This window comes from Phragmites australis, chromosome 5 (assembly GCF_958298935.1).
Source record: "Phragmites australis chromosome 5, lpPhrAust1.1, whole genome shotgun sequence".
Classification (NCBI taxonomy): Eukaryota; Viridiplantae; Streptophyta; class Magnoliopsida; order Poales; family Poaceae; genus Phragmites; species Phragmites australis.
In genome coordinates this window covers 39699617-39719507 of record NC_084925.1, presented here as the reverse complement: position 1 = coordinate 39719507, position 19891 = coordinate 39699617, and the positions used below count along the sequence as shown (strand labels likewise).

The 19891-nt window shown below is 44.7% G+C and overlaps 3 protein-coding genes across 5 annotated transcripts; 1 reads left to right on the top strand and 2 right to left on the bottom strand.

Annotated features, from left to right (window-relative positions):
* The first annotated feature begins 2426 nt into the window (after positions 1–2426).
* Positions 2427–4604, top strand: LOC133919624 (basic helix-loop-helix protein 79-like). Of its 2 annotated transcripts, none has more exons than XM_062364068.1 (6): positions 2427–2941; positions 3090–3317; positions 3419–3553; positions 3639–3932; positions 4016–4094; positions 4436–4604. In XM_062364068.1, exons 1-6 carry the CDS (start codon positions 2636–2638, stop codon positions 4471–4473), a joined length of 1080 nt encoding a protein of 359 aa, XP_062220052.1. In that variant the 5' UTR covers positions 2427–2635; the 3' UTR covers positions 4474–4604. The 2 variants fall into 2 exon arrangements, 1 of the variants encoding a protein (XP_062220052.1); XR_009909941.1 differs by having other exon boundaries at positions 2429–2941; positions 4016–4225.
* On the bottom strand, positions 4115–9480 carry LOC133919625 (uncharacterized). 2 transcript variants are annotated; one of them, XM_062364070.1, is made up of 5 exons: positions 9019–9480; positions 7493–7572; positions 7116–7234; positions 5371–5447; positions 4115–4134 (listed from the first exon to the last, which is right to left on the bottom strand). In XM_062364070.1, exons 1-5 carry the CDS (start codon positions 9257–9259, stop codon positions 4130–4132), a joined length of 522 nt encoding a protein of 173 aa, XP_062220054.1. In that variant the 5' UTR covers positions 9260–9480; the 3' UTR covers positions 4115–4129. The 2 variants fall into 2 exon arrangements, with proteins under 2 accessions (XP_062220054.1, XP_062220053.1); XM_062364069.1 differs by lacking the exon at positions 4115–4134 and adding an exon at positions 4494–4815 and having other exon boundaries at positions 9019–9478.
* A 1092-nt stretch (positions 9481–10572) lies between these two features.
* On the bottom strand, positions 10573–16931 carry LOC133919623 (tubby-like F-box protein 5). The gene is made up of 5 exons (XM_062364066.1): positions 16386–16931; positions 15749–16269; positions 15550–15637; positions 11602–11734; positions 10573–11511 (listed from the first exon to the last, which is right to left on the bottom strand). The coding sequence occupies exons 2-5, from the start codon at positions 16121–16123 to the stop codon at positions 10839–10841; spliced, it is 1269 nt and encodes a 422-aa protein (XP_062220050.1). The 5' UTR covers positions 16124–16269; positions 16386–16931; the 3' UTR covers positions 10573–10838.
* Positions 16932–19891: the final 2960 nt, after the last annotated feature.

Below are 19891 nucleotides of genomic sequence, written 5' to 3'. Positions count from 1 at the left end.
TGTAATGTTTATTATCATATATAATGTCTATATCGGGTTATATGATAATCGTACTTCACAACTATTATTGTTCGACAAATTAAATTTTATATCCTCTCGACGTTACCCTAAAAAGTTACCTACACAAATACATTAAATAAATAATAAAATATCGATAAAATTATGTTGAAACAAATTTACATACACTCACCCATCCAGTTTTTTTCTTTATTTATTTGCTCGTGCCTTGATAAAACTAAATTGTGCTACTGCACTCTATTCAGTCCTACTATCACCAATAGATATTGCACTCTATACAGAAAGATGGTATGAAATGACACACATTCACTAATCAAGCTCATTTCTTTACTTATTCGCTTGTGTCATAATGAAATAAAATTGTGATATTGTATTCTATTGAACCTAAAATGACACACGACAAAACGCGATGTGCGGGACGAAGCAGGGTTGGCCTGTCCGAATATGGCACTGTGTCGTATTCGGCACCTACATAAGCTTTCAGTGCCTCAAGTACTGGAATCGATTTTTCAGTATTTAAATTACCGAATACAGGTGCTAGATTTGTAAATACACTGATATATTATCTATTTTAATAAATATGATAGTGTTTGTTGTTTATTTTTAAATTTTTGCCTCAATTCTCCCCTGTGCACATATACAGAGCTAAATAATGGTCTTTCATGATTTTCAGCTTCCCTACACTGGCGACACAGGATAGAGATGAATGCAATATGCTTCCAGATTCGTGTCAGGACTGATCATTACCGACCAGGCCGATGTGCACGTGTACTGTGCTGGTTGTTGTACTCCCTTGATTGCTTTTCATTTTTCTAGGAAAGATTCCCTTTATTTCAGTTTTTAGCATGGGAAAATGAATTTCTGTTTGATGGTGTCGCGTTTCGATGAGATACATACCTATGTATCCATGAGCGCAGTATAATCTTTCAAGATGTGGTATATCCTTGATCATTGGTCAGAAAATCTAGTCATTTTATGTGCTTTTCTTTTACATACATACATACATATATATATATATATATACATATATATATATATATATATATATATATGCGTGAGCGGAGGACGGAAGCATAAGAAAAACTGATGATATATAGATTATTTTTTTAAATGGGAGAACTTCAAACGTAGAGCCCATTAAAAACGGATGAGTAAAACAGCATTCAAAATTAACAGTTAACTCCAACAGTAATTGCCAAAGGTCTACTATTATTAGACGTGTTTATTTTTTATTCTGATTACGGATTTAACTTTAAAAGTAAAAAAATAAATAATCATAATATAAAAATTGATTTTTACATTCCACGTATCAAATTATACTACAAAATTTTTTAATTCACAATATAATAGAAAAGAGTTTTAATATGAAACTAAAACAAACCGACCATTAATTTGGTGATTGACGTGGGGAGTACGCGTGGCAGGTATCGTGTTGTGGGGCATTGGGCCCCGGCCAGGACAGGGAAGATAGAGCTGTCCATGCTGTTTATTGGAGCAGCTGTCACCTCCCCAATCGTCCTTTTGTAGCCTCAGAGAAAATTCAGAAGGCGCATCTCATTTTCGGCAGCTGCACAACTAGAGCCTTGTTCAATTACAGTATAAGATCATCTCTACCATATTTTCTCCATTTCGTTTCCTTCCTAATTCTCTTTCTCGTTCTTATTCCTTTTATTTTTTTCATCTCCAACAACTTCACTTCGAGAGGAATCCCGAAGAGAAAGAAGAGAGAATCTCGTCCTGAAATGAATGAACCTAAGAAACCCATTGTGAAAGAAACCGTGAAGAAAAACCGTTGGAGCACTGAAGTGAATGAGAATCCTTTCATGACGGGAATCTCGTTCACGAAGAAAAGCTGTTGGATATAGCCTGATGTTCTAATTCTTGGCAAAGAGAAGGGTTTGCAGTTTGCACCTTTCCATACCTGGGAGCAGCTGTATGATGTACCTCCAGATGAAATGATTTGCTCGGAACGCATGAATATCGCAAAACTTATATATGCATGGGCTAAATACCGAAGTTTTTTCGTGCGAATCGATCATGAGTGTTGATTTGCGATATCCTGCCCCTTAAAAAGTTCCTGCAAGTTTCATATTATAAACTTATATAGTTTGGTAGCGATCGACGGCGCATTATGCCTTCTTTCCCCCGGAAAAAAACAGTACTCCAAATTGCAGGGAGGAGTAGCAAGGAAAGGAGCAATCCAAAATTTGTAAATGACTGGAGGGGCTAACCGAGACCTATTTAAGCAATGCATATGGCAGCTGAGACACAATGTCCCACCACTCTTTATCCAGCCCTACCTCACATGATCACACCTAAAAGGGTGGACCGAATCCAATCTCATGGCAAAAGTACGATTGCCCAAAGGGCTCCCCTATCTATCCACCCGTCGTTCTCTCTATATATATGGCTTAGGAAATCAATTCCAGGAGGCACAGAGAGATGAGGGAGCGAAAGGGACGCGCAAACTTCACGCACAAGGACCTACACTGCACTACATAATTGCAGCGCTGCTTCTCTTGGGAGGCTCACGCACCAGCGCCAAGAAGAACCAAAACCTTGTCCCGGATCCTCGGTTTTTCCTCAGGCCTTAGCGTCGGTACCTGGAGCGATATCGATGGCGCGATGCGGCGGTGGCGACTCGTTGTCGCGGAGGGTGCACCAGGAGACCGTGGAGAGCCTCTGCCAGGGGCTGCTCGGCCTCGACGACGACAAGTTCGGCGCAATGTGCAGCGCGTTTGGCTACCTCCAGGAGTGGCCGGACCTGAGCGGTGTGTGCGGCACGAATCTTGGGGCGCCCAGCGCGGCGGCACAGGAGACCTGCAACGGAAACGACTCCACCTCTTGCAGCGGCAGCGGCAGCGGCGGCGGCGGCGCCGGCGGCTTCAGGAAGAGGAGACTGGAAGCTTACCTCGATGCAAAGGTGAGAGATTTATGCATGTACGGTGCTAGCGCAAGCCTTTCTACTAGATGTGAACTGCTGTGCAAATTCAGTCGAGTCTTTTTTTTTAACCAAGTAGATTCAGTTGAGTCTTTGGCTGACAAGTGCGGCAAAAATTTGACCTTGGCAGGGTGATGGCAACGACATGTGCAAGAGACCGAGAGGGAAGCAGCAGCTGGGTGATCTTGGTGAGATCGCAGCGCCAGGGAAAGGGAAGCAGGAGAGGCCAAAGGCAGGCACGAAGAAGAAGGCAGAGGTGGCGTCGTCGACAGCGGCGGCTGGCGATCAGAAGACCGACTACATCCACGTCAGGGCGCGCCGCGGCCAGGCCACGGATAGCCACAGCCTCGCCGAGCGGGTACGAACAGCACAATTACTGAACATTTGCATGCTCGATGCTGCAAGCCAGCACTTGTGCATCCTGCTGCTGTCAGAATTCATGGCCGAATGAATGTGCAGGTGAGGAGGGAGAGGATCAGCGAGAGGATGAGGTACCTGCAGGAGCTGGTGCCCGGGTGCAGCAAGGTCACCGGCAAGGCCGGCATGCTCGACGAGATAATCAACTATGTCCAGTCCCTGCAGAAGCAAGTCGAGGTAGCACCCTGCCTGGTTCGTCTTCTCTGCTTCTTCCAGCTACTGTTCAGTGTTCAATGGAGAATTCTTGCCGCTGTTCGTGCAGTTCCTGTCCATGAAGATCGCCGCATCCAACCCGGTGGTGAGCTTCGACATCGTTGAGGACCTCTTCGGCAGGCAGCTGAAGCAGGCGTGCAACACTGCAGCTCTGCCTGCGATGGCTCTGCCGGCTGGGCAGCTGGAGCCGTCCTGCCATCAGATGAGCCCCATGCAGCAGGTGCACCCGTCTGCAAGCTCCCCGGGCTTTGGGTTGGAGATGGTCGTCAACAGCCCATACCCGCCGGCAACGGGCGGGCCGGCGTTGGCGGCGCCCGGCGTGTCGATTGAATCTTGCCTCAACGTAAGTGGCTGGAGATCGGTCGTCCTTGACTATAGCAACTGCCGTTCTGAAGTCTGAACTTGAGTGCTTTGTGTGTTCTGCAGGTGAATGGAGCTGCTGCCTGGGACATTGGCTCCCAGAATTTGTTCCGTGGATTTGATGCACAATTTCAGTCAGTAGAAAGTGAGTAACTGCTTATTGAAAGGCCAAGCCTGCAGTTACTCTGCCTCATGTGAAATGAAAGAACACGGTAGTGATTAGATCAGGGTAAAATAAAAACACTCCCTGAACAAGCTTACAGTTCAGAATTCAGGGTAATAGTACTTGACATCACAGAATTGTTATACTGGCAGCATATTAAAGAACTCTACAAAAAATGAGAACCTCCTCAATTCGTGCAAATTTGGGAAAACAAGTTCAGACTTGAATGAACTGTGCCTCTGTTCCTGCGATGCAGTTTTAATAGCCCGTCATACATTAACTTCAGAATAAGTGACTGAATCCAGCTGTTACTTTCCCTGCAGGTGATTGTTTGCTAGACAACCTCAAAATGGAAATGTAAGAAGAATTAATCCTCATTCCTGGAGTTTTAACCACGGCAACGTTTGTGGCTGAAGATTCTTTATTCATAGGAACTGTACTAATGAAGTATTTTGTCGGCAAAGGCAATACAAGTACATTTCCTGTGTTCTATGTTTGTCTGCTCGTCTACCAATTTCTAAATATTCCTTCGCAGCCAAGCTATAACAAGGGTTCAGAACTTCAGATTGCAAACAAAGCACTTAATACATTTTCTCACAACAAACCAACAACAATATATAACACTCTACCACCTAAACTGAAAGTACACAGCATACAGATGCACCACTTATCTTCCTTTAAAGCACAGACTGTTCGCCAGATTCTGCAAAGACATAGTTAACCTTACTTGTAATGAAAGTAAAGGATAATGTTGCACAGTATACATAAACAATAACCACCGCACAAGATTTGAGTGCATTGAGATACCAGCTGAATCTTATTTCAATTTTCACGAGTACTGTTAATTTCTGATGAATCGCAGAACATGTTTTGTTCATAACATAACATAGTATTAATCCGCAGATTGAAATCCCCTCCCTCTCTGATGCTGATTTCTTAAACAAGACTTTGGTGTCCAGAGTAAACAAACTGTTATTTATCATTCACGTGGTTGGCTGTCAGAAAGATCAGAAATGGCTTGCTATTATTTGATAGATGACAGATTCAAAGACGTAAGACAAAAAACTATTTTCTTGTGGTTAAACATAACTAGAAAAACTATTTTCTTGTGGTTGAACACAACTAGATGCTTGCACTTATCCACAGCCATACCCTGTGCATGCTAAGCTTGGTAGCACCGTTGCAGTGACCTCTATCTGGTACCCAGTCCTTATTTTTGTGAAATGCTTGCGATAAGAGTAAAAGAACTTGAACTAACCTTTGCCTGGCACAATTATAATCGGTGCTGCTTTACAGTTGTGGAAGCAATACTCACTGACACTTCCCTGCAACACACTACAGTACAAAGGCAAAGTTAGAGATAAACTTAGAAATGCAATCTTCAGCTCATGTTCAGCAATAAAATATGAACTAGGCACCAAAAGGTAGAAAGAACAAACAAATAGAGAACATTTAATTGCATTCATTTGCTTTAATGCCAAATGTTTCTTGTAATTTCGGATCGATTTTTACCATGTTTTCTGTTTCTGTGTTGGGTTCGGAGCTGGATGTTTGTTTTTCCGTTCCTTTTCCTTTTCTGGTAGTGTCTGTGTAATTACGTTTTCGGTCTGGCTTCTTTACAAGCCGGGGTATCAATAAAACGATCCCTTTTCTGTAAAAAAATTACCATGTTTTCTCTTAAAGGGCATTCTAGTCATTGTTCTTTACATGCATTTGTACAAGCGCCTCACCATAGCTCAGGCAATATGTCGTTTTTTATACTGGTCAATCAGACCTACCTTCTTGAATCATTGAATTAGATAATAGGCTTAGCACTCGGTATTACTCAGCAAACTTGCGAAATAGGAGATCCAGGCACAGCATTATGAGCATTTAACGAGTTTTTTACATCAAAAAGGGGAAATCAGAAAATGCTGCATATTTCATAGCAAGATCTTTTTCTTCAAATGGTGATCTTTGCTTTTTCATACAAGACAACCATATGTGCCCTAATTTCAGCTCCACATTACCAATAGTGATGTTAATTAGATAAATACTTGTTAGATCGTTCCGAGTAAGGCCAGTAAACAATTCCTTAGCACCAAGATATTTCTTCCACTGCTGAGCGGAGATTCTAAAAATGACATCATATCAGAATTGAAAGCATATGGTTTTAGTACTCGGAAATTTCTTTTGGAGTAATTCTTTTAGACCATCCCTAAGGGAGTCCCTTCGCGGACGGGATTTTTGTTCCCTTCAGCGCTTCAACGGTTTCCCTTCACGGTTCCTGTCACAAAGGGATTCTCAAGGCTATTCTCTCCAGGACGGGATTCTCTCTCATTTCCCTTCACGAATCCTTTCGAAGGAAAGTTGTTGAAGATGAGATAAAATAAAAGGAACGAGAACGGGAAGAGGAATCAGGAAGGAAACGAAATGAAGGGAATATGATTGGGGATGGTTTAGATGGTCAGTTGGTGGGCAAATTTTGTATTCAGAACCAATGTTTCAAAAGGCGCTAGGGGCTAGGTGGGTGGTCGTGCTCCGCCTAGCGCCTAGGCGTGTCTAGGCGCTGCCTAGGCGGTTATACTTTTGGCATATTAACACAGAAAATAGAGAAAAAATGATATATTAACGCATAAAATAGAGAAATAGGAAAATCGCCTAAGTGCTAGGCAAAGCGGTGCTGCTCCGCCTAGCTCTGCTTTTTAAACACTGTTCAGAACTTAAAAGTAACAAGACAGGTGTATGACCTGTATTATAGGAATGTGATCATGACAGTATTCCAAACAAGAGATGTCGATTGGATAAAAGGCGTCTGCATGACAACTTTTATGGACCACGCGCAGTATGCAAAATCTCATTTTGGTGGGATAAAAGCAGAATTATGACTTCGGGACCAGAAAAATTGATACTTGCAAGGTTGGCCAAGAGGCCCAAGACCATAAGCTACAAAGCTAATTCAGAAGGCCTGGGTAACTAAATGTGCCACAGATATAACTGAGATGCGGTTAAAGAGTCGGATACCTTTGAATAAGGCCTCTACCACGTGTACCAAGAATGACAGCTGCTGGCTTAAGTCGATCTGCTTCTCGGCAGATAACCTTTCCAGCATCTCCTTCAACAATCCGTGCCTTGGTACGGACCTTACAAATTCCCAATTAAAGGCAAATGTATCAATCCCTTGAGAAAAATACGGAAAAGAAGCAAAAAAAAAAAAAAGGAACTCACAATGTACACACTTCACATCAACTATATAATTTTCGTCAGAAGGCATTTACAGGCACACCGTAGCACTGTTTTTCTAGCTTATAAGGCTGTAACTGAGGTATGCACATGAACCCTTCACATCCTAAACATAGCTAACAGTAGACACAGATATGTATTGGAGAAAGAGAGCATACCAGTAATGTCTTGAATGCCTCGATGGCTAAATCTTCCATCAGCTCCTGACTTTTCTCATACACCAACTCATTATGCACACCTACACAGATCAAAGTTTACATTCAGCCACAGTTTCAGCTGACCAAAAAAATTGAAATCACTCTTCTGCCTGCTATTCTTAATGCGGTTCAGATGCTTGACTGATCTTTAAAAAAGTAAAAAATTGAGCAAATGCCCCTAGCCTGTAAGACTTGAACTGACTCCGTTATACTATCCTGTCCTTTCCGTTCATCAATCTGTAGCAACACCAATCACACTTAACATGCATAACAAGACATATATGATTGCATAGGCGGATCCCGTGGGTAGTCCAGGTGGGCCTGGGACTACCTAGGGATCCAGCCTATTTTTATGGAAGTATGTGTAAGGGTCAGGGAGCGTGGGTCCATGAGCACAAAGCACAACCACTAAGCTAGCACAGATGTTTGAGATTCAATGTTGCAATGCCGTGAGCTTCAGTTTATCCGGTGTAAACAGTCGATGATCATTATAGAAGAGAATGTATATTGGTGTCATTGATAAAATTCAGCAAGAGCTTAACAACAAGTTACTAATTGCTTTATCCTTGTCTAGAAAATCAAGTACTAGCTTTGATCCTAGTCTAGAAAAAGGGAAAAGAGAGAGAGGGAAGCGAAGTGGCTACAGCACTAGCTAGCAGCTGAAGCAGATGTATTGCACGATAGAGCACTAGTTGTTGTTGTTGGGATTGATCGATCTTGTTAGTTGTTTCAATATTTGTTTGACAGATATCGATGTTATTGTTTTTCTTTATTATTCATATTACTCACATGATACTTAATTAGCAGAATTTTAGAAATTAGATTGTGTTGTTTGTAACAAACTTTGAACCATTATATGACTTAATCACATTTATTGAGTTGGATATTTTCTCCAAAGTAAACGAGGGTGACATAATTGAGACTTTCATGGCCATGAGAAAGCGCAAAGTAGATAATGTAGAGTAGTATTGTAATCTCCTATTTATGTAAGACCTTACTTCATATTTGAACAATTTATATTGTATTTTTTGCAAAATTTGAACTTACTTGTTGAATTTACAATATTACAATATATTTTTTAATACATTTGTATTGTGTTTTTTAGGAACTTTTTACTTATATATTGATTTCACGGTCTTATGAAAAGTTGGAATGCCTACCCAACACAAAAATCCTAGTTCTGCCACTGTATGATTGGTTCACTCAACATGCATAACGAGACGTAATTCGTTGAAGCCAGCACACTGGATACAGGAAGAAACCGCCAAATTGGAGTCTGTTATCTAAACTGATCCACATACGGCAACCCGTTTGCAGGAAACAATTCGAGATGTTAATTAACCATTTAGTTCACCAACCTAAGGCAAAATTCAAACCCCCCTGATGAAGTTGGTTAAGGTTTAAGAATTTGGAAAAGCTAGATTAGATGGAGTAGGCAGGTAGGTAGGGTTTCGAAGGCGATCGATGGGCGGCGGGAAGGGCTCAACCGGAGACGGCGTGGACGAGGTGGACCGTGTCGGCGATGCGCGCGATGTGGGCGAGGGCCCAGTCGAAGGCGTGCTTGGAGTTGGGCCCGAAGTCGACGGCGACGAGGATGTCCCTGCCGCGGCGGCGCTCCCCCGTCTCGCGCTCGAGCTCCGGCGCCGCGTCGGGGACCACGGGGACAAGGCGCGGCAGCACCACCTCCCGCCAACTGTACTCCTCCACGTCCTCCTCCACCGTCTCCATCGCCCCCTCGCTCTCGCCTCGACACTTCTCTACCGGCACCACCGCCCCCCTCCTCCTCCTGACTGGTATCAACGGCAACCGCACGGTTTCCCGTTCCCGGATGCGGTATGGGAGTTGCGATGGTGTCGCATGGGTGGCCGCATTAACTCCTGTTAGGTGCCGTGCCGGTGCGAGAGTGAGTCGTAGACTGATCGTCTTCGTCGTCTGAATAGTCAAAGAAGCTTGTGCTCAGCAGCTCAAGGAAGGAAGAAAGGCAATTGATTCTGTTTTCTCTTGCGCCCCGCAGGTTTCTCCGTTTTTTCTACCAGTCGGAGTGGTAAAGTTATGTTTTTTAACCTGTGTGATCTATGTGTACTATCTTTATTAAAGACTTGAGGTAGAATCCCGTCGAGGCTCAACTCCATCGTGAAATCGAGCCCCCACATGCCGTGCGTGTCCGCGAGGAAACCGAGAAAATTCTAAGCTGGCGTATACCCGTGCGAGCATATATGCTCGAACATAAGCTGGCTCGGAAACCACGTTGCGTCCGTATCAACTGAGCTAGCACTCGGATACGGTAAAATTATGCTTGGTGCTTGTACACATGTATCCTTTTTTTTTTCCTCACATACCTCGATTCAAGATCGTATTTCACACGTTCAGATTTTCTCCGCCGAATCGGATATAAATTCAAAGTTAGATTCTGACGTACGTGTCGATATCAGGTACGTGCTCCTTATGGGAGATTGGGTTGGTGCACAATGCACGAGTGCAGAGGGCCTCCTGTTACCCTGTGACGGCATGGATTTGCTGTACACGAGTCTCCGACGCGTCGCTAGCCGGCCAGTGTGTGGCGGATCGCGGATACGGTCAAAAAGAAGGGGGTGGTTCACGTCACCGCGCGAGGAAAACACACGGGACGAAGCGGGCGGTAGCCGCCACGACGCCTACGGCTGGCCCTCGTGAGCTTTATGGTCTCCGGTTGGGTTGGTGCAGCCGCAGGTCACCGGCTCACCGCACGTCTCCCCTGGTGAAGCAAAACGCGCCAAGCGAACACGGCTTCTCTGAGGCTGATGCGAAAGAGATCGTGCGGACAAGGGGTCCAGTGAGAAAGATCACGAGGGTACGGAAGACATGATGCAGAGATGCCCGCCACATGATCTGCAACCAACAGCATTCACTTCTTTTCTTTGACACAGATGCAGCATTCAGTCCCTGAAAAACGTTCCCGTCTCGCATCTGAACGTGAAATGGGAGTCCAGCGGAGCAGGAAACAGGAACGATGATCCTGCCAACCTTGGATAGAAGCACTGTTCAAAAGAGAGCAGGCGAGATGATCACAACGTACGTACGTCCATTAACCATAAGGCTGTGGTATTTCACAGCCAAACATTCCGACAATAATACATAACAGTTGGTTACAACAGGTCACTCGAACCTTCCTATGGTACAGATGCCATTGCTCATCTATGCCTGACAAGCTACCATTTCGTCCAGGCAGCAACCCGGCATAGCACGATCCAGGATTTACATCGCCCAGGAAGCAGATTCTGTCTGAGAATAAACAAGACTCACACCCAACTTATACCTTATTCGTCGGTTATTCGCACGCTGGCTTGGTGTCGAAGCTAGTCAGGCAGATCGCAAAGGCCTGGAACGCCGAGAGCGGGTACCGGTAATCCATTGTGAATATATCCTTCCCGATTTTCCCGAACTGGAGGATCACTTTCTCCTGCTCTGCTGCGGGAATGTTAAGGGAAGGATCGACGGAGGCGACAAGCTGGAAGTTCTTGACTGATGCTACGGTGACACGCCCTCGGAAGTTGAGGCACCAGCACTGCAGCTGCTCATGCCATCGAGGGGCTTTGTTCTTCAAAATTAGAGGCGCTTCGTTTGTACAGGCCAGTCCTGACAAATCAGCACTGAGGCTTGTCGACGAAAATTCCGTGGCTGGTTCATTCCCTTTGTTAGTTGGTAAGGTGAACACTTGTTCATCAAGCGAGTGGATGGTGCCGGTGGGAGTTGGAGCCTTCCCACCTTCCTGGATGCACAAAGCTGGTATCGAGTGCATGGTGCATTGCATTCTCCTGGGTCCTCGATTGCGTAGTACGGTGAGCTCATATGTGACAGTAGCAACATTGTAATTGCCCAGAGGCAGTCTTGGTGATACTTGTTTGGATTGTCTTTTTCTTGGTCTATTGTTGGGCAGCACCACAGTTTCCGGAGGAGGCTGGCTGTCAAAGATTGTGAACTTTGTGCCAAGGAAGTTTGGCCTGAATCATGCGAAACAATGGTGAGGTTAGAAGGTTACTAAGCAAAGTAGATCAACCATGCCACAAGAGTTAATATAATAAGAAGCTTACTTCAGTTTGCCCACGTAGGTACTACTAGAATGAGAGAAATCGTCAGGCACCAGCGAGATCACAAAAGAAGTCCTAGCGGCACGCCTGACCTTGCGAGCTGCAAGCAAAAGCTTGTCGTTTTCCCCATGCAGCGCTGTATTATATACAAACAGTCACCAGTTAGTGATGCAGTCAACATTAATTGAGCACATATAAGTTTCCGTATAAGAGATCAGTCAAAATTATAGTAATTGTATCAAAACTTATATCCTAAACAGGAGGTGGGGGTGTTTAACCATTCTGAATACACTCTACTCAACGGCATGCCGAGTTTGTTGTGGGCAGGACCACATCCACATTAATAAGGGACCAAGGGAGTAGATATCTGTGCATCTGTGTGACGCCCGTTCTTTTGCTACGGTCCGACCCATCTCCCGCTCTCGAGGCCCAGCCAAAGCCCAGCCCACTCCAGCTCTCTCTCACCGACAGCCCGAGCCCACCTGTCATCTCCCTCTTCCGCTCCAGCCGCGCCCGCTCCCGTGCGCTGTGCTCGCAACCGCCGCCCACCGAAACCACCAGCACACGCCCCACCACCGCGCCCCACATCTCCGCAACAGCACGCACTCCCTCGCGCCTATAAATGCCACCCAACCTCGTCGTGCTCCTGGTTCCCCCATTCCCTCTCAACCCCGTCGCACAGAGCCGCCCTTGTTGCCGCTCAGAGCCCTGTCGTCGCTGACCGCCGTGCCCGAGCCCTCCCTGTAGCGCCTGAGGACGTCGCTGGCACCGTAGGAGCACGGGAAGTCTTCTCCGCCGCTCCTCGATGCTGTTCCTCCACTACACGGCCATCTCCGTCGAGCTCCGGTAAGCGCCGCCGCTCCTCTGCGTTGCTAGATTGCCCTGTAGCGTCCCGACGCCCACTAACCCGCCCTTCGGCACTGCATGATCCCCAGGAAGCCTCACCGATCCTCGGTTTCACATCCTCGTCGTCGTACCCACTTTCCCATCAAGCGCCGATCATCGCCGCCGCCATCTCACCGTCGCCAACCATCTCCAAGCCATCTTCGACCGTCATGAAGCCTTGGTGAGACTCCTCATCACCCCGTCTTTGTTTTGCATCACTTCCCGTCGCGTTTGGTAGACCGTAGCTCCTTATCGAGCGTCGTCGGCGATGTTCCAACCATGTCCGAGGCGACGTCGCCATTTCCCACCCGTCTCCCCCCCCCCCCACCCACCAAACCGCTCTCGACCGAGCGATTGTAGATGGACATCCGCGATTAGAAGCCTGAATACCCCTTCGGGAGCCAATAAGATTTTGACATGTGGCACATAATCCCAGTCGGATTATGTGATCCACGTCAGCGCCACGTGTCGCCCACATCACTCACCCAAGCCCAATCAGCCTATGACGCATTTAGGCCCTTAGACTTTACTGTTTTCACAATTATATCCCTATCAGTACCGTTATTTTACTTTTAGCCCTCTGAACTTTTACTTATTTACAAATAGATCCCTAAATTTTACAAATAAGCCCTAGAACTTTCTATTTTTACAAAGTAGCTCTTTTCTTTTTCAGAAAAGCTCCTATAGCTTAAAACCCTCATAACTTTTTCATACGAGCTCCGTTTTAGGCGATTCTTGTGCTCACACGATCGTAGCAGCGAATACTATCCGTTAGTAGGCTTTTCATAGCGTTTTGCTTTTGTTTAGTGTACTGTTCTTCTATGTTTGTACTTATTTGTTTCCGGCGTGCGTGATTGCATTAGGGGACGAGCAGTTCGTGAATCTGTAGGACCGGACTTTCGAAGAGTTTGAGCAGTCCGCTGCTGAAGGCAAGTGTCCTTGATCACATTGATCCTATTATAGGAAAGTGTGTCTTTTACTTTCTAAATGCATGTTTGTCAATATGAATCTCATATTTAGGGTTTAATAGTATTTTCCATAATTATCCTTATCGCTTGTTTTGTAATTTAAGTGTCGGGTAGAAATGCTTAGTCATACTGTCAAGTCAAGTGGTTTAAATGTTAATCTGACTAATGGTCTCTGCAACATGAACCGATTTGGATAATCTTTTGTAGCAACATGAAACATAGAGATATAAACAGGTCGGTTTGGTTGGTATGGCTGGTGTGTGCGCATTAGGTGATGTACGAGTACCTGCTTGAGATCCTAAGAATCGGTTCATAGACATGTAACCCGACATAACAGCGTAACCACGAGGCTTATATGGTACGGCCTAGCCAATTAATTGGATGTCGTCATTATTCTGTACGCACCAGTAGACGGTTGAGTGGCACAAGAGAGGGCCTCTGCAGTGGATCCTTAGGGATTAGGGACCTTGCCATAGCGCCATCCCGAGATTGGACTCGAGGGGGGCAAAAAAATAGCGTAGACAAAAAAAAATCCCTGTTAGCAGTGAAACCTTAGTAGATGTTTACGGATTTGGAGACACCTTGTAAAGGCCTTGTAGTGATCTTTCGGTGCACACCTCGGAAGTGTGTAAGGTACCGACGTGTACCAACAAAAGAGTTGATCACGACTCATGGGTAAAGTTTGCAGACTCTGCAGAGTAGAAAATTGATCGATCAGCCATGCTCACGGACAAGAGCGGGCTTGAACTTCTTCATGATTAGTGGCGATCTTGGATGATTGGTTTTGGGTAGTCGGGTGGTGGTACCCCGGTGAGTTAGTAGCCGAATATGGGATATCTGGTGAGTTTAGTAGTCGAATGGAATCCGATAAGCTATTCCTTCAATGTTAGTGTTATCACACATAATAAATAGAATTGTTAAGTCCTTTTTGAGTCATAGATTTCGATGGCATAGATACAGTCAACCTGAGTCGAGTCTTTCTTGCCTTAAGCATTCATATCATATTTTCCCACACTTGGTGAGTACTCTATGTACTCACGCTTGCCTTCTCCCAACCTCTTGATACTGCTCAGAAGGTGAAGACTTTGAGGACGTCCCGGATAATGGATGCTGAGTTCTAGGCGAAGGAAGTTTTTGACCTGAAGACCATTTTCTAGACTGGTGCTCTCTCGGACAACATCTGTGGATGGATCAAAAACCCGCTACCACTGGAAGTTATCTTAGTGTTTTCTTTAAGACCTACAGGTCCTTTTGTAATGAATCTTATCGTTATGTAATGACATTGTTATGTTATCACTTATGAAGTCACTGTATGTATGAAATTTGATCTTGTCATATATGTGGAATGCATCTGATTTGTTCTTTTGAAACCAGGTATGACAATCTGGCACAAATAGGAATGTGCAGAAAAGCATGCATACCGTAGGTAGTCCACAATAATGCCTTGTTGCCTATTCTAGTAAAAGATAATTCACCACCATTCTAACAATTGGGCTCAGTCTTTGGGCCCTGCTATGTTTGCTATGGATGCAAGGAAAGTAACTTCAATGTGGTGAGGCAGGTATGTTCACAGTCTATAGAAGATGGTCGCAATTCACTAGTTACAGTTGGCTTCTTTCTCAATCTAGACTAGCAGCCGATTCAGCTCTTGCAGGAAAAAATGTTCCCTTTATTCGATTGTTCTGGTTTGCATACTTCTAAGCTGAACTTTGCATGGAATACAGCTACAAAGACAGGCAGGGTAAACAAAACGTCCAGGCGTGCATTAGACTATGGATCCAATGCTCTTGCATTTAGTAGGAAAATTTGTGATATGTACAAGAGAACAGAACCAGATTGTGTTTGAACCTAAACCAGGCATCTTCGATGCAATCCGATTTGACACACACTAAACTAAATGAATTAACCATAGAATTAACTAGATGATTAGATTTGAAGTTGTAAGGCCACTTCTGAGATTTTGTCCATGCAAATGGCACTAGAACAAGATAGCCATTACGAAAACAATTCATCTTGATGCAGATAAATGACTATAAATGGGAGTATAAGAACAAGAATGCTAAACTATATCTTTCAACAGCCAAACATGATAACTTACATGGGCTGAGCCCTAGGTAGAGGAGATAGGTGGATGACGCCCTGTCCCTCCTCACAAAGCACTGCACCGGATGCTCCCGAGGGCCCGGCTGCGTGAAACCACCAAGTTGAGCATCCAGACATCCAAATTCTTACATCTTAATTAGCAAACCAGTCATGAACTCAAGATAGCAGGAGACAATGATGTAGGAGGTAGATACCTGCTTGAGGGAGATGGGGAAGGTGATCCTGCCGCACTCCTGGAGCGTCTTCACCACCTCCTTGGTGACCTCGCGCCACGACCGGCAGACAGCGGCGCATGCCACGACCTGGCGCCGCGCCGGCCACGTCGCCTCGCTGTCCTCCACCCTCTGTATCACGTCGAGCAGCAGCTCCGGCGGCAGGTTCGCCCACCGCCCCTGCTGCTGCTGCGGCCCCTCCTGACCCTGGCCCTGCCGCTGCGGCTGCTGCTGCTCGGCCCACAGGCCAGGCCAAGAATGCCGTGACCCCGCGCGGCCGTGGCCGGCGCGCCTCGACATGCTCCCGATGCCATCCCTCATCTCCTTCAGCTCCCGCACAATGCTCTTCAGAGACATTGCAGATTATGGTAAGTTTCTTTCGCCTTCGCCGAAAGAAACCCCTACTCCTCCATGGCAAGATCCGCCATTATTAGCGAATCTAACCCCAAAAAATAGCACGACAGCTCATAAAGTAGTCGACATCACTCCCACATCTACTCCAACTAAAAAAAATCGACCATTTCAAAAGATTTCAAGCACGGAGGTCCCAAGAACAGCTCAAGAGTTAAGAAACCCAAATTTTGGGCGGATTTGAAGAGCTGGCTAGCAAAGATCCCACCTTCCTTCGTGCAACAGCTCGGATCTGGAGGGAGCCAGCAATGCAGCAACAGGGCATCGGAAAAATTGAGTCTTTCTTTCACTTGGATGGCCCCAGGATCTAATTTCTCCAGCGCCGCAGCTCAAAAGACCAAATCCCTCCGCCAAGAACGGATAGCCTCTCTTGCGCATCTGATACCCGTTTCCATGGTATTTTCCCAGCTCCTTCGCCCCAAGAGCTCCAGATCAGATAATCACCCACCTCCTTGCCTCCCTCTAAGCTATGGATTTGCCTTCCAGGTTCTATCCCTTTCCAGTGCCGCCCTCCTCCCTCTCTCTCTCTCTCACACACACACACAGGCTCTCTCAAGTCTCAATCTCAACCCACTGCAGCTCCTGTGAATTTTATGCGCTGTTTGTGGTTTTGTGTTAGGCTGAGGATACAAGGTTCGGAAAAAGGTGTGGCGATTTTTTAAAGCACGGTGGGGCAGCTTTTTTTTTTCTTTCCCTGACTTTTCACTTTTCAAGGTGTTTATCTTTCCAGTGTGTTACTTGCAACCCATCAACTCCCAAAACTCACAACTGCCCAACAAGAATCCTATGCAACATTGTAACATGAGTACACTGTGTGAACAACTAGCACTCTACCGGCGTCTGTTCTGGTTTTGTAGTTGAACTGCACTGATGAGGTAGCTGGGCAAATTACTCCATAGTAAAGATACTTTATTTAGAAAGGCTTCTTTGCGGGAATGGAATCGTGGATTGTCAAAATGAGAAAGGCATCATGGAATGGAGGAAACTTGACCTAGCCAAATTCATCTCATGGAAAACACTTTGATGTCCATAAGCAAGAAACTAAGTTGTATATCTTCCAAATTAATGAAAAAAATAACTAAGTTTGCATGGTAACCACATGTACTAAGCATATGTCTTCCTTGAGAAGTGTACAGGTCGAAGTTTATGTGTGTAAGTTTGAGAACAAGAGACATGCATGAACTTCTGGGTAGGAAAAGGCACACGTGGTCCTGAAGTGCATTTTCACTCATGGTGCTCTAGTAAATTGCATCCTCATCTTAGACAAAGAAATTTCTTGGCAGTTTCACTACATGAGGCCCATGATTGCACACTTGGTGGCTCACTGAAACTTTAAGAGTTCAGATCATTTATAATGAGTAAATTTCGCAAAATTGTATATATTTTAATAAAATTATCGTAAAACTACAGATTTAGTGTAAATTTTATCGCAAAATTATAGATCTTCGACAAAATTATCGCAAAACTACATATTTAAGAAATAATTTTATAAAACTATATATTTACAGCCGATTTTATCGCAAAACTACAAATTCTAGAGAAGATATTCCCAGCCCCGTTACCATGACGATCAAGCCATACTTATAGTCCCACAGCAGTTGACAGCTCATGAAACGGACCGTCCGGGAGCACATGAAACTATAAATACTTTAGCAAAATTATATATTTAAGCAATGATTTCACAAAACTACAAATTTAGCGCCAATTTTATCGTAAAATTATAGAGATTGCAGACATGTTAACCTAACGAATAAGCCCCGCTTGCAGACACATGAATTCATGGATGATCTGTTTCATGAATTGTCAGCTGTTGTGAGACTACAAGCAGAGCCCAATCGTCATAATAATGGGACTGGTAACAGCTCTTTTAGAATCTATAGTTTTACGATAAAATCAACGTTAAATCTGTAATTTTACGATATTTTTATCAAAGTATATATAGTTTTATGATAAAATTGATACTAAATTTATAGTTTTATAATAATTTTATCAATGTATCTGTAGTTTTACAAAATTTACTCATTTATATTTACTGGGAAAAAGCTCAGCGAGGTTATCCTATTGATAAAATATTTTTTCTCCTACAAAAATTCCTTTAAAATCTTAATACATTCTTTCAGCGAATTATTTATCCATTGCTTTACTCTAGCACCAGCCATCGCATCACATATTTTCTTTTTGTGGAACTCACATCATAGATTGAGCAAGGTGCACACCCATGTGATCAAACTACCTCAGATTTATGGCAATTTAACAATGTAAATTGGTCACTCGAGAATTATAAAAAGGAGGAAAGGAACTTTCTTCTACACGACATCAAAATCAAGGGGACAACAGCACTACTGATCCTACACATGATAGCAGATATGAGATATACTTGCACCCTTCATGAGGACGACAGCTCGTTGCCGTTGCGTTGCCATTGGCATCATTGCATCGTCGGCTTGCTCTGCATCCAAGGCATCGACATGGGCTCACAAGGGAGAGAGGAGAGCACATTCATTTCATTCCATTCCTTTCGTATGGGCATGGAGACCACGCCTAGGCCATCTTCCTGCATGACCCCATCTGAATGCCAGCACCCAGCTGCCAATAACTCGCCATGTTCAGGCACAGGCATCGTCTTTAGGAAGGTTTTGCTAAAACAATTATAGGCAAGGGTATATATGGTGTTGGCGTTAATCAGCTGGGCCACTACTCCACAGGCATCGTCTTTAGGAAAGATCTAGTTGGAGTACAATGGCAGTATGAACGAGAAAGTTGGTTATTATGATCAATTTTTTACAAGAAGCACATGATGGTCCATGATCTGAAAATATCTTGGAGTTTGTACGTCATGAGACTCCCAATAATGGCCTGCGCAATGAGATCTTCTTATCTTCTTGCCCTTTTGACCGAGCAACTAGGAGAGGTGTTGGCAGTGGCACTTGGCACCGTTCAAGCATTTTTTTTTCCTTTTCACCTAGAAATTTTGTACAGTGATTGTCTTGGGATTGGGAAGTATACTATCAGCGCACAGTCCTCACAATCGGTCCTTAACGCAACGTCGGATCAGTGTTATAGTGTAAAGTGAATTCCCCAAAACTATACATATGTTGCCAAAAATGTCGAAGAGGCAACACCTTTAAACATTTGCATGTAAAATTACACACCGAATCACAAACCTCTGTATTCACCAATTCCACCATTACACTTGTAGGAAGGTCCTACATTTCAGCTTCAAGTGCCTCGTCTCCCCGTAAGCCCGTGTGCGCCATGAAAGCATGCACTGCTGACTGGACATGCCACCTCATTCGAGTCATGAGGTGGTGGCCCAATCAGCAGATGGGATGGGTCACCTAATTTAGTGACGACCATCGTGAGCTAATCTTATTTAGCAGGACCTAATCGAAGTGAGGACCGTTGGTCCCTGGCGTTTCATTTGAGAATTTTTTAGTTCTCTTCAGGCCGACGCTGACAGCCAAGTAGGCCATACTTTAATCCCACCCTTTGATCGATGCTTTTCTTTTGTTTATTTCCAAAAGGGTAGCATGCGATGGGGTTCTCTGTCACAAGTGGTCTCCGAGTCTCAGAGGCTGGAAATAGTTTATGCTCCATCCATTTTCGATAATCTATTCAAAATCCGTATGCTATTTCGCTTGCTGAGTCTGGCAAGTGGCCCAGTTCTAGTTGGAGCCATTTGCCAGTGCCTGGGCTGGTCAGCGCAGCTGCAAA